The sequence below is a fragment of the Talpa occidentalis genome, unplaced genomic scaffold (assembly GCF_014898055.3).
Source record: "Talpa occidentalis isolate TD23 unplaced genomic scaffold, MPIMG_talOcc4v2.1 talOcc4.15, whole genome shotgun sequence".
NCBI lineage: Eukaryota > Metazoa > Chordata > Mammalia > Eulipotyphla > Talpidae > Talpa > Talpa occidentalis.
Genome location: NW_023601543.1, coordinates 38,223,268 through 38,237,386, shown reverse-complemented (window position 1 = coordinate 38,237,386; position 14,119 = coordinate 38,223,268). Strand labels below are relative to the sequence as shown.

Genomic DNA, 14,119 nt, shown 5'->3' with positions numbered 1-14,119 from the left:
GATCCCTGGCCCACCAGGGAGCAACCCATATGGCCCGGCAGACCTCTCCTGTCTCGCCCACTCCTCCCCTCAGCAGTGTATTTCAGTCAGTCTGCCTGTTCTGTTCTCCACTCTTTCTTTGGTGAATCCTCTCACCCCCCCGCACCTTTGGCCTGTTCTCCAGTTCCTTTATGCATAAATAAATAAATCTTTTTTTTTTTTTAAAGAATTCTAAAGTATTGTCCCTAGGTTTCAAGAATATAATAAAGTATTGAAATCAGTGATAATTTTGACAAACTATATCAAAAAATGAAAAAAAAAAGTCTTTGGTAAATGCTACTATAAATTTAATATAAGTACTTGCGGGAAAATTGTTAAATATATGCATGATATAACTGTCATTGTTTTACCCTTAAAGGAAAATACAGTTTTTCTCAATTTTCACCATTTTGTCATTAATTCTAAATACAATGTTTTTGAGAACCTTGGGGGCTATTTTTAAGAATGTAAAGATAAAATTATTAGGGCCTCCCTGGTGGCGCAAGGGGTTAAGCACTGCACTATGAAGCAATCTGCAGCCTCTGCAGCATGAGTTCAATCCCGGGCATGCCAAGGAGCACCCACATGGCACAGCAGACCTCTACTGTCTTGCCCGCTGCTCCCCTCACCAATGTGTTTCAGTCAGTCTGCCTGTTCTGTTCCCCACTCTGTAGCTGGGGAATCCTCTCACCACCTCCCCAACTCCCGCACCTCTGGCCTGTACCCTAGCTCTTGTATGAATAAATAAATAGATCTTTGAAAAAGAAAAGAATTGCTTTGGCTATTTGGGAAACTTTTGTGGTTCCATACAAATTTTATAATTGTCATGTTTCTTTAAAGAATGTCATTGGGATTTTGCTAGGTATTACATTGATTTTGTATATTCTTTTAGGTTATATAGTCATGTTTATTGTTACAATATATGAAAGTGGACTATTTTTCCATTTCTTTGTATTTTCTTTCATTTCCTTTGACAATGCCTTATAGTTTTCAGTGTATAGATCCTTCACATTTTTTGAGTTTACTTATAAGTATTTCATCCTTTTGTTATAATTGTAATTAGGGTTGTTAATCTGAAATTCTCTTTATTCTAATTCATTGTCTGCACATAGTAATGCAAAAGATATTTTGTTTATTGATTTTTATTTTGCCAATTTGCAATATTCATTTATTTTTTTATTTTTGAGAAGACTTTTCTTTTTTATTTTTTATTATAAATTTTATTTTTATATTCCCCATACAATTGTGACCCCCTTATTTTGACCCCAATCCCTCCCCTCCCCGCACCCCACCACCCGTAGAGTGTCTCTGGCTCATAGTTGTTTGTTGATTTTGATTTTTACTTTCTTATAGTTATTCTTTTTCCTGGTCCCTTATTTAAGTTTTCTAGATTCCTGCTATGAGCGAGACCATCCGGTATTTTTCTTTTTCTTTCTGGCTTATTTCGCTGAGCATGATCCCTTCCAGCGCCATCCATGTTGCTGCAAATTGCATGTGTTTATTTTTTTTTGAATGCTGAGTAATATTCTATGGTGTATATGTACCACATCTTCTTGATCCAGTCATCTATTATAGCAGTTTTGGGTAGTATTTTGGATTTTCTTTTTTTTTTTTAAATATGTATTTATTTATGCATGGAAGAACCAGGGTACAGGCCGGAGGTGTGGGGGTGAGAGGATTCACCAGAGACAGAGTGGGGAGCAGAACAGGCAGAGTGGGGAGCAGAACTGTGAAATACACTGCTGAGGGGAACAGCAGTCAAGACCGGAAAGGTCTGCTGTGCCATGTGTGTAGCTAGGCTGCAAATAGCTTCCTAGTGCTGTGTTTAAGCCCTTATGCCACCAGGGAGGCCCAGTATTTTGGATTTTCTATGCAAATTCATTCATCTGCAAATAGTGATGATTTCACATCTTTTTTCCTATGTTGGATTTTTAAAAAAGATTTATTGATTTATGCATATAGGAACTGAGGTACAGGCCAGAGGTGTGGAGGGTGAGAGGATTCACCAGAAACAGAGTGGGAAAAAGAATAGGCAGACTGACTGAAATACACTGCTGAGGGGAGCAGCGGGCGAGTCAGGAGAGGTCTGTTATGCCATGTGGGTAGCTCCCTGGCCAGGGATGAAACCTGTGCTTCAGTGGCTGTGGATAGCTTCATAGGTTGCATCTTAACCCCTTGTGGCACAAGGGAGGCCCCCTAAGTTGGATTTTTTAATGTCTTTTTCTTGCCTAAATTCTCTGACTTGGAGTTCTTATAGTATGTTGAATGGTAATGGTGAATGTAAACATCTTTATTTTGTTCCTCATCATAGGGAAAATGTTTTCAGTTTTTCAACACTAAGTATAATGTTGGCTCCGGGTTAGTTATATATGACTTTTATTATGTGGAGATATGTTCCTTTATTTCCATTTTACTGAGAGATTTTATCATAAATGGGTATTGAATCTTGTGATTACATATTCAATGTTTATTAAAATGATGCTGTGGGGCCTCCCCGGTGGCGCAGCGGTTGAGCGTTGGGTTGCAAAGCTGCCCGCTGCCTCTGCGGCGCTGGTTCGATCCCCGGCTGCTCCCCGGCCACCAGAGAAGGGTCCCACATGGCGCGCAGACCTCACCTGCCGCCCGCTGCTCCCCTCAGCAGTGTATTTCGGTCCCTCTGCCTGCTCTGCTCCCCGCTCTGGCTCCGGTGAATTCTCTCACCCTCCCGTGCTTCTGACTGTACCCAGTGCTTGTATAAACAAAACAAACAAACAAATAAATAAATAAAAACATGCCTCTATAAAAAAAAATAAAAAATAAAATGATGCTGTGACTTTTGTTTTTCTCTGTGTTGATGTGGTGAATGGCATTGATTGATTTGTGTTTGTTGAATCAACCTTGGATCCCTGGAGTGTATCCCACTTTGTCATAGTAAATGATTATCTCAATATCTTTCTGGATACAATTTGCCAAAATTGTGTTGAGGATATTTATATCCATGTTCACCAGAGACATCAGTCCATAGTTCATTTTTTTTTCCACTGTCCTTGTTTGGTTTTGTGCTTGAGTTACTCTTGGCCTCCTGAAATGTGTTTGAGAGCTTTCCCCATCTTCTTTTTTTTTTTTTTTTCATTTAAATTTTTTGTCAAGATAACATTGGTTTACTTTATTGGTAGTATTTTGGAGTATGTGATCTCCCCTTCATGTGTTGTTACCATAGTGCATCTAGGACCAAATCACCCACAGTCCACAAACGTATTCCATTATGAAGCATTCTCAGCTTGTTCTTTTCCCTCCCAATCCTCCTTTTGATACCACAGGTATTTTTTAAGATTTATTTTATTTATTTATGGATACAAGAACTGGGCTGTACGCCAGTGTGGGAGGTGAGAGGACTCACCAGAGACAGAGTGGAGAGCAGAACAGGCGGATCTACTGAAATACACTGCTGAGGGAAGCAGTGGGCGAGGCAGAGAGATCTGCTGATTCATGTGTGGCTGGCTGGGATCGAAGTTGGTGCTGCAGTAGCTAATGATAGCTTGATAGTGCTGTGACTTAAGCCCTGCTCCACCAGCGTCCTGATGCCACAATATTTTAGTCAGATTTTAGGGGTTAGTTTTTGAGTTAGATTTTATCCAATCCTTTTTTTGTTTGTTAGTTTCTCAATTTGTCCTTCTTCTGATATGCCATTTAGCATATTCTCTTCCAGATCCATCTTTGTTGCCACAAAGGACATGAGTTTATCTTTTTTGATGACCGAATAGTGTTTCATTGTGTACGTGTTTGATTAACTCATCTATTTTGAGCATTTGTGCTGTTTCAATATCTTGGCTATTATAAATAGTGCTACAATAAACATAGGAAGTGATTTCTTTATGAATTAGTGTTTATGTATTTGGGTAGATACTTAGGAATGGAATTGCTGAATATCATATGGCAGATCCATTTTCAGTCTTTTGACATAAAGCTTCCCATGAGGGCTAGAGCAGTCTATTTCCCCACAACAGTGTTTCTACTTCCCCAGCAAGTGTTCCCCACCAGCACTTGTTGTTTTCGTTGTTTTTAATATATGCAATCCGTGTGAAGTGGTATCTCATTGTGGTTCTGATTTGCATTTCCCTGACAATAAGTGATGACGAATATTTTTTTATTTTTTTTTTTAAATAATAAATTTTATTTTTATATTCCCCATACAATTGCAGCCCCCCCATTCTGACCCCAATCCCTCCCCTCCCACCCCCGCCCCCCAAAAAAATATGACGAATATTTTTCATGTGCCTATTGACCATGTGTATATCTTCTCTTTGGAAATGTCTATCTCTTCTGCCCATTTTGATAGTGTTATTTGTTTACTTTTTGTTGAGTTTATGAATTCTTTGATATTTGATACCAGAACCTTGTCAGATGTATGGTGTGCAAATATATTCCTCCATTCAGTAAGATGACTTTTCACTTTTCTTACAGCTCCATTTGCTGTGCATAAACTTTTAAGTTTTGTATAGTCCCAGTTTGTTTATATTCTCTTTTGTTGTCCTTATTTCTAGAGACAAATCCACACAGACATCACTGAAGCTTATGTTGGGAAGTGTTTTGCAAGTTTTCCTTTATGTGTTTTATGTTTCAGGTCTTACATCCAAGTCTTTTATTTTCCATTCAGGGGTGATATTTGTATATGATGTGAGATAGTGGTTTAAATTCATTCTTTTGCAGGTAGCTTTCCAGTATTCTAAAAGCACTTATTGAAGATGCTTTCCTTTTGCCAGTACTTATTTCTGGCTCCTTTGTCATATGTTCACTGTATATGTTGGTGTGGTTTTATTGCTGTTCTCTCAATTTATGTTTCTATTTCTGTTCCAGTACCATGGTGTTTAGTTATTATGGTTTTTTAGTATAGTTTCAGATCTGAAAGTATATCACCACTGATATCACACTTGTTTGTCAAGATTGCTTTGCCTATTTGGGGTCTTTTGTGGATCCATATGGATATCAGTAATGTTTATTCTATTGATGTGAAGACTGTCATCGAAATTTTGGTGGGGATTGCATTGAGTCTGTATTTTGCTTTGTATGGGATGGTTAAATTGACAATTTGATTCTTCCCATTCCTGAGAAGGAAATAACTTTCCATTTCTTTGTGTTTCTTTAGAAACACTTTCATAATTTCTTCTTCTATTAGTTCATTATTTTCAATGACATGCAGGTGAATGTAAATTGATTTTGTAAGTTGTCACTTTGCTGAACTGATTTATTGTTTTAATTGGTTTTTCAGTGACGTTTTTAGGGTTCTATATGTATATTATCATGTTGTCTAAAAATAATGATAGCTTTACTTCTTTGAAAATTTGTATTTCTTTGTATCTTTCACTTGTCTCATTCTAGCTACTATTTCCAATTCTATATTAAATAGCAGTGGTGAGAATGGGCATCCTTGTCCTCTACCATTTCTTAGTGCAAAATCTTTCAGTTTTTAACATGGAAAATGCTAGCTGTGGGCATTTATTATGTTAAGATATACTCCACTTATCCCCAGTTTTTTGAGTTTTTTTTTGTTGTTGTTTGTTTTTTTTTTTGTTTTGTTTTGTTTTGTTTTTTTTGTGGGACCTTTGCCGGCGGCCTGGGAATGAACCGGCACTACAGAGGCAGTGGGCAGCCTCGCAGCCCAGCGCTCAACCGCTGCACCATCAGGGGAGGCCCAGTTTTTTGAGGTTTTTATCATAAATGGATGTTGAATATTATCTAATGCTTTCTCAGTAGCTATTGATAAAAACATACAGATTGGTCAACACACAAAAGAAATACTCATTATCACTTATTATCAGTGAAATTAAAATAAAAATTACAATGAGATCTGCAAAAAATTCATACTACTCAACAGAACTTACACAAAAGGATCCCAATCAAAAAATGGGCAGAAGAGATAGATACCTTTCCAACGAAGACATACAGATAGCCAACAGGCACATGAAAAAATGTTCACCATCACTTATCAGGGTAATGCAAGTCAAAGTTACAATGAGATACCTCCTAACTCCAGTGAGAATAGCCTGTATTAATAGTACCAGAAACAACAAATGCTGCACAGGTTTGGAGAAAAAAGAAACTTGGTATACTGTTGATGAAAATGTAGACTGGTCCAGTTCCTATGGAAAACAGTATGGAAGATCCTCGATATATTAAAAATATATCTACTGTATGATCCAATAATTCTACTTCTATGTATCTACCCAAAGAATACAAAATTAATAATTGTGATGTATATATGCACCCCTGTGTTCATTGCAATAGTACTTATCACAGCCAAGTCATGGAAGCAACCTAAAATCTCATTGACAGAGGAATGAATTAAAAAGATGTGGTATATATGTACATAGTAGAATATTACTCAACTACAAAAAAAAAAAGTGAACTCTTGCCATTTCTGACAACAGGGATGGAACTGGAGGGGATTATTCCAAACAATATGAGTTAGAAGAAAAATGACAAATACCTGGTGATTTCATGTATATGGAATATAGAGAAAACTATCCAAAAAGAACACACAAACCTAAACCAATACAAACCCTGGCAATATGACTGTGGAATTGAGGCTATTAGAGGTTGGGGTGGCAACAAATGATGGAAGAAATCTAATGGCCTAGATTTAATGCCTGTGGGTTTGTGGGTGGAGAGGATGGTGTGGTAACACACATCTGAGGCAGTATGAGCTTAGTCCCCTTAATAACATACAGTGTTTTAAACCCATGTTCCTTCAGTCAAGAAAAAAAAAAAACATGAATATTCTCATTGTCCCTTAAAAACTGTTAAGGTGATAAATTTTGTTAGTGTATCTTACACAACTTAAAAATGAATTGTGAAATTTATAGTTATAAAAATTATTTTTTAATTGTCTAGGTCAAGATAAATAGATATTTAATCAGTGATTGTGGGGTTTGTGTATTTTCCCTGCCAAGTACATTATACGTCTACCCTATTTCAAGGCACCATAACAGAAAATATGTTGCTTGCACATTATATATGTTACATAAAACCCTAAATAGACTGGATTGTAAATATGTAAAACATGCATACATTCACATTTTATTGATTTATTATAAATTAATAAGATCCACATCAAAGGACACCCACCCTAAAGAGATATATCAACCAAAATACATATAAGGTTGTTATATTTGTTTTATTACTCTCATTTCTTCACAGTTGAATGTATGATTTTTTTACTTCAACAGTGATTTAGTTCATGAGACAAATAATGTTAAGATTTTTTAATAAAATTATTTTTCTTATTTTCTAACAAATCTCTTATAAAATATAGCCACAATCTTATTTAAATATATACATTACAACTTTATAGTTTAAAATACTGAATTTTTATTTAAGTATTGAAGAATAAGATAATGTGGTTTATTAACAATTTAGCAAATACCCATTCCAATTTATAAGCTGATTAAGCTTTTCCCACTCTGGTCACTTTCTCAGTTTAGGAAGTATAATCTAATCAACACAATTTAACCTTTCCTTGATAATTAATTTTATCAAAATACCTTCAGGATTATTATTCAGAACATAAGTAATCATGACTCGGGATACAAGATTTGGAAAGTGAGAAAAAGAATTGTTGCTGAACATGGATGGAGCTGGAAGGGATCATGCTCAGCGAAACAAGCCAGAAAGAAAAAGAAAAATACCGGATGGTCTCACTCATAGCCGAATCTAGAAAACTTAAATAAGGGACCAGGAAAAAGAATAACTATAAGAAAGAAAATATCAAAATCAACAAACAACTATGAACCAGAGACACTCTATGGGGGGTGGGGGGCGGGGAGGGGCGGGATTGGGGTCAAAATAAGGGGGTTGTAATTGTATGGGGAATATAAAAATAAAATTTAAATAAAAAATAAAATGTTATAATGAAAAAAAAAAACAAAGAAGGGACTGAAAAAAATGAATTGTTGCTGAATGAAAAAAATTACTGTAGAAATGCCATTTATACTGCACTCTTAAAGTCAAACTGTTTTCTTGACATTTTTTTCTTTGTCTAGGTAATAAAGTCTACAGTATTTTGATCAGTCATCCCAAATACCATTCAAGAGAGCAGCAAATTTACTTTTACAGTGAAGTACAAACAAATGTACAGCTGAGACTTAATTGGGAAGACTGAAAAATGTGTCTGTGACAAGGCTGCAAATATAAATTCTCAATTCTCTTCTTCCACTCATGCTGACCGGTTACTATGAACTGTAACTAACAACGTGTGATAGAATGCACTTGGAATGCCAGTTGTCCTTGAATCTTTCCTCATGCAAAATGTTTCTCTGATTTAGAAATACTCAGATATGCTTCAACCAACTGCCTTAGGAATCTGACTGGAAATGTCTAATGGATTTTAATGTATGAATCAGAATCATGGACTATAAATGTACCATTAATATATAATAAAATAACAGAGAAATATTTATTCTAAATATTTGGTGAATTTTAAAAGTTGTTGGTTAAAATGTTCTCTTTTCCGCCATAAACTTTTACTTAGTAGAGGGAGCTCTACTAAAATTTATTTCAAAGCTGTTCAACATTTCTGATTCTTGATGTGATAAAAAGGTCACTATGGTTTGGAATGATTATATTGCAATGGCCACAATTTGGTTGTATGTATATAGAGTAAGAGTTCTTTAGAAAATAACACTTCTACCCATAATCTTAAAGAAAATGAATACACATTAATTGGAATAGGGACACTTAATATGTTTACATAAACCAATGAAATGTTGGTTTGATTCACTGTTAGTCAGATTCAGTCTTTCCTGGCCTCCCAGTCCAGTGCTAAATGATCACCAGGTGAAATAAAACACAGGATTCTGTTGTATTTGGTCCTTACTTCATTAAACTCCAACACAAAGATCAGATTCAGATATTATGGGATTTATTCTCTTTGATTTATGAATGTTATTTTAATGCAGTATTTCTAAATGAGAAAAATACAGTCCAGAGTTCTAGTCCACTAATTAAGCATAGACGAAAACAACTATAGATGTGTGTAAAACTTAAGTATTTTGGATCTCTGTCTCTCCCACCCTCTCTCCTTCCCTCCCTCTCTCTCCCTCCCTCCTCTCTCTCTCCCTCACCCCCTCTGCAACCAAGTCTCTCTCTCTCCCCCCCAACCTCCAACCGTCTCTCTCTCTCTCTCTCTCTCTCTCTCTCTCTCTCTCTCTCTCTCTCTCTCCTCCTCTCTCTCTCTCTCTCTCTCTCTCTCTCTCTCTCTCTCTCTCTCTCTCTCTCATATCTTGGCGCTGAGCAAGTTCCGGGTTTCCTCTTCCTCGCGCCCGCCCGCCCGCACGCCCTACCGCAGCTACATCCTTTTCCTCCCTGGGTCTGTCTGTCCTGCACAGAGTAAGCCCTGTCCATCTGTCCGCTCTCTGCCCGTCAGCGGCGCATCTGCCCTTCTCTTCTGGCTCCGCCCCGCATCTGTCCGGAACCACCTCGCGTCAGAGCTGGCCCAGTGCGCGTCTGCCACTCAGTCCCTCCGGACCTGCGGCGAATCTCAGGCTGCCGAAATCACCGCGCGTCATTCGGTCCGTACCCAGTGGGCATCTTGGGTATCTGGGCGGTCTCGGGGCCCCGCGCATGTGTCTGTATGTCTGTCTTTCTGTCCGATCTGCCGCCTCAGCCTGCCTGCCGGCCCTCATACACCAAGTCCCGCCTGCCCTTTAGCTGACGCTGAGTTTGTGTAATGGCCTTAGTTCGCTGCAAGCCCTCCCGAGACCAGCCGGGCAGCCGGCGGAGGAATACACGTTCGGGCCGACCCTCCGTGCTATAATTTTAGGTCAGCAGGAGCTGGAGGCCTATATTTGTACAGAAAACGGATCTCAAGGCCTCCGTCGGCAATGCTAGACCTGGGAAGCCAGTCAGCTGCTTCATGATTTCTTACAATTGAACGGGAAAAGGGAACTGTCTTTCCTACAACTGGCTTTGAAACTGATTTTAAATCTGAATGGGTGGAAATTTAAATCCCCTTAGGGTGAAAAGATTCGCTGTTGGGGTGCCTTTTTTCCTAATGCGTTTATTCTGTGCCTGCTGACCAGCTGTTTCTAAACTTCATTTTTTCAGCCTCAACGGTGATTCTGAGTCTGCTTTTAGCTTCTCTGGCCTTGGCTTTTTCTGTTCCTGAACAGCTGCTTGGCCCGTATCTTAGAGAAAGCAGTCTTTTTTCTCTCTCAAGAGAGGTTCTTTTCAGTGTTCAGAGAGATGGGGAGTGGGGAGCCTAATCCTGCTGGCAAGAAAAAGAAGTATCTCAAGGCTGCCCTTTACGTGGGTGACTTAGACCCAGATGTCACTGAGGACATGCTATATAAGAAGTTCAGGCCTGCTGGCCCTCTGCGCTTCACCCGAATCTGCCGTGACCCGGTGACCCGCAACCCCCTGGGTTATGGCTACGTTAACTTCCGCTTTCCTGCAGACGCTGAGTGGGCCTTGAATACTATGAACTTTGATTTGATTAATGGGAAACCGTTCCGCCTTATGTGGTCTCAGCCAGATGACCGTTTAAGAAAGTCTGGAGTTGGAAACATATTCATCAAAAACCTAGATAAGTCCATAGACAATAGAGCCCTTTTTTATTTATTTTCTGCTTTTGGTAACATTCTTTCCTGCAAAGTCGTATGCGATGACAATGGCTCAAAAGGTTATGCCTACGTGCACTTTGACAGCCTGGCCGCTGCCAATAGGGCCATCTGGCACATGAATGGAGTGCGACTCAACAACCGCCAAGTGTATGTTGGCCGATTCAAATTTCCAGAAGAGAGGGCAGCTGAAGTCAGAACCAGGGACAGAGCAACTTTCACTAATGTTTTCGTTAAAAACTTTGGCGAAGACATGGATGATGAAAAACTGAAGGAAATTTTCAGTGAATATGGGCCAACTGAGAGTGTTAAGGTAGTAAGAGATGCCAGCGGAAAATCTAAAGGGTTTGGATTTGTGAGATATGAGACACATGAGGCCGCCCAAAAGGCTGTGCTAAACCTCCATGGAAAGTCCATGAATGGTAAAGTCCTGTATGTAGGGCGAGCACAAAAGAAAATTGAACGTTTGGCCGAATTAAGGAAAAGATTTGAACGACTGAGATTGAAAGAAAAAAGTCGGCCTCCTGGGGTGCCTATCTATATTAAGAACCTGGATGAGACCATTGATGATGAAAAGCTGAAGGACGAATTTTCTTCCTTTGGATCAATTAGCAGGGCCAAAGTGATGGTGGAAGTGGGGCAAGGCAAAGGGTTTGGTGTCGTCTGCTTCTCCTCCTTTGAAGAGGCAACCAAAGCAGTAGATGAGATGAATGGTCGTATAGTGGGCTCCAAGCCCCTGCATGTCACCCTGGGCCAGGCCAGGCGCAGGTGGTGAAAATGAGAATACACAGTTTATTTCAGCCTTAAGCTGGTGCCTACTTAGTTTGGGCTACTTTGTGATAAGAGATTATTTTATGCCCATTCACAGGTTTTTTGTTGTTGTTGTTGTTGTTTTTGAAGGGAATACTTTCTTTTGAAGAAAGTGCAACTAGAAAACCTTGTTCATTTTGGTGAATAACATAATTTTTAATTGTGAAATTGTCATTTTTGTACTATTTTTTGATATGATATTCTTGGGGAAATGTGGAATAAATTTTATTCCTTCACATATTTTTTTCCTTAGACCAGTCAAGGTGAGGTAATAGATTGAGTATATTTACTTCTTTACTTCAGTAATAGTACTAAATTTAATTACTTCTATGAAAATAGTCTTATAATGCTTCTTACTTCTGAATCTATCACAGTGAAAACTTCTAACTTGATATTTGAAGAATCAATAGAATGGGGAGAAATATATGTGACACATTAACACTTGTGCATAATTTCACTTTAAATTATTATTTTAAATGAATATTCTTTTAAAAAATGTGATCTTTCCTACTTCCCTTTATTTATTAATGTATTTTTCTCTATTAATATACTGTGTGTATATCACAGACTGGGTAATGGCTTTGACTAAGTGTTGGGAATTTTCTTTATAACTTCATATCCAGAGAAGTGAGCACATTGGTATTTTCTCAATCAGTACTTTAGAAAATTAACACTTTAGGCACTTTTCATTTAAATCATGTCACATCTTAAAAACCTTTCCTGAAAGATTTGATATTTGAGGAAAGTCTAAGGACACTATTGCCACTAATTTTTCTTAGATCCATGATACATCTATGTGGACCATATTAAGTTAACTAGATGTATACCTGCACTGAAATGCCTTCTCAAATAATTTGAAGATTTTACCTTCGGCCTTTTCTGACAAAATAAAAGGAAATCAAAATAACAGTGTTGAAAGACTGCTTTGAAGACCATCTTCTATTGAACTTGCCATTATATTTATTTTTTAAATAAGTCTGTGTGATAACATTCACAAATATTTCAGTTAAGAGAAAATTTGTCTCTCTTAATTAACTGACATCCCTCCATCTTATTATATTAGAGCTATTAATCCAGTATGATTCTCTTTATGTCTGGCTGTTTGGAAGTTATGACAAAATGTTATGTTCTATATTACAGTTATATTATTTAGCCTATAATTCCTAGATTACAGATTTTCTGTATTTCATTTACAGTTCCCTCTCCTTCCCAACCATCTACCTTCTATCCATATTATAATTATCTTTGTTTCCTTTGCAGTGCCTTTCTGTTAATAAATGCCAGTTCCAATCAATTTTGGAAGTAGAGAAATAAATAACTAATTGTTATAAGATTTAAATAATTACCTTTTAAAAATAGTATTCACTTATACCACAGATACAACCAGAACTGAATGTGTTATCTCTATTCTCAGCTGTTTTTTTTTACCTTTTATAGAAACATTTGATTTAATTCATAACTCAATATAAAGATATAATTTTGTTAACACTTTTGTTAGCTATTTGCCCATAAAATAATGAGAATAACTCGTTTATAGGTAATTATTTACTACAGATTCCACGTATATTCATTATCAAATATTTTAAATGGAAATTGTTGTTCTATTGAAATAGACATAATTCATGTTCATTGTAAAGAAATGTACACGATGCAAAATTTATAAAGAAGTAAAATTTCCACAGGTCAGAGATAACCACTATTAATATTTTCAGTGTATGTATAGCCTTCCATGCCTTTTGCCCCTGTAAGCACATTGTTTTACAAACAAAAAAGAAAACATACTATATATGTGTTATGAGTCATATTTGAATTTTAAAACAGAACAATCATCTTTCCATGTTAAAAAAAATATAAATCTGTATCATCATTTAACATAGTACAGCATATTATGTGGATGTACTAAACTTATATAAGCAGTTCATTATTGAATAATATTTATGTTTTCCATTTGTAAACAATACTATGATGAACATCCTTGCTTCAAACAGTGTGTTATAACGAGCTTGAGAAAAAACATGAATAGCATGTAAAAGCTAAAATCTAGAAAAATTAAAATGCACATTAAACTGATATATCCATCAAAATTTTGGAAAACGTTCAAGAAAAATTCATTTAAAATGATAAAAAAATGAAAGTTGAAACTAAGGTGAGATGACTTCGTATTTTGGAAGTTACTTGTTTTATATCATTGTGATCATGAAAATGATGCAACTTCACATAAAACTTAAAATAGTTTTGGCAATTATTTATAAAATATACTCTCTTTTTCCATTTTACTTATTACCACTTTAAATTTAAATTTATATGCCTGAATTGTTAGTTTTATCCTAAAACCTCTACACAGTTTTTGATTTAATTTAAATCTCTATTTCTAGATGATAAAAACTTCAAGCATAAGATTTTAATATATCTAGGGAAACTAAATATTAAAGTATTACCATATTACATTTTCAAAAGCTTAGAAAATACAAAAAAGGAATACTTAAAATATAACTAGGTACAGGTAAAATATACATGTTAGAACACCGCAAAACAGTCAAAGTTGGTAGAACTGGGAAAAATTAAAGGAAAGATAATTTATATTTAAAAACATATAGCTGTGTCATTTCTTATATTTTTACCTTTCATTTTTAGCTTAATTTAATTGAATTTTTTGACTGATATTTTTGTGATAATTTTTTCATTAAGGTAACATTGAT

At 36.5% G+C, this 14,119-nt stretch overlaps 1 protein-coding gene across 1 annotated transcript; it reads left to right on the top strand.

Moving 5' to 3' along the window:
• Window positions 1–9,353: 9,353 nt before the first annotated feature.
• Window positions 9,354–13,631, top strand: PABPC5 (poly(A) binding protein cytoplasmic 5). The gene is made up of 2 exons (XM_037512218.2): window positions 9,354–9,563; window positions 10,099–13,631. The coding sequence occupies exon 2, from the start codon at window positions 10,237–10,239 to the stop codon at window positions 11,383–11,385; it is 1,149 nt and encodes a 382-aa protein (XP_037368115.1). The 5' UTR covers window positions 9,354–9,563; window positions 10,099–10,236; the 3' UTR covers window positions 11,386–13,631.
• Window positions 13,632–14,119: the final 488 nt, after the last annotated feature.

Coding starts and splice junctions, on each gene's coding strand:
- PABPC5 (XM_037512218.2), top strand. CDS start 10,237: ATGGGGAGTGGGGAGCCTAATCCTGCTGGCAAGAAAAAGAAGTATCTC.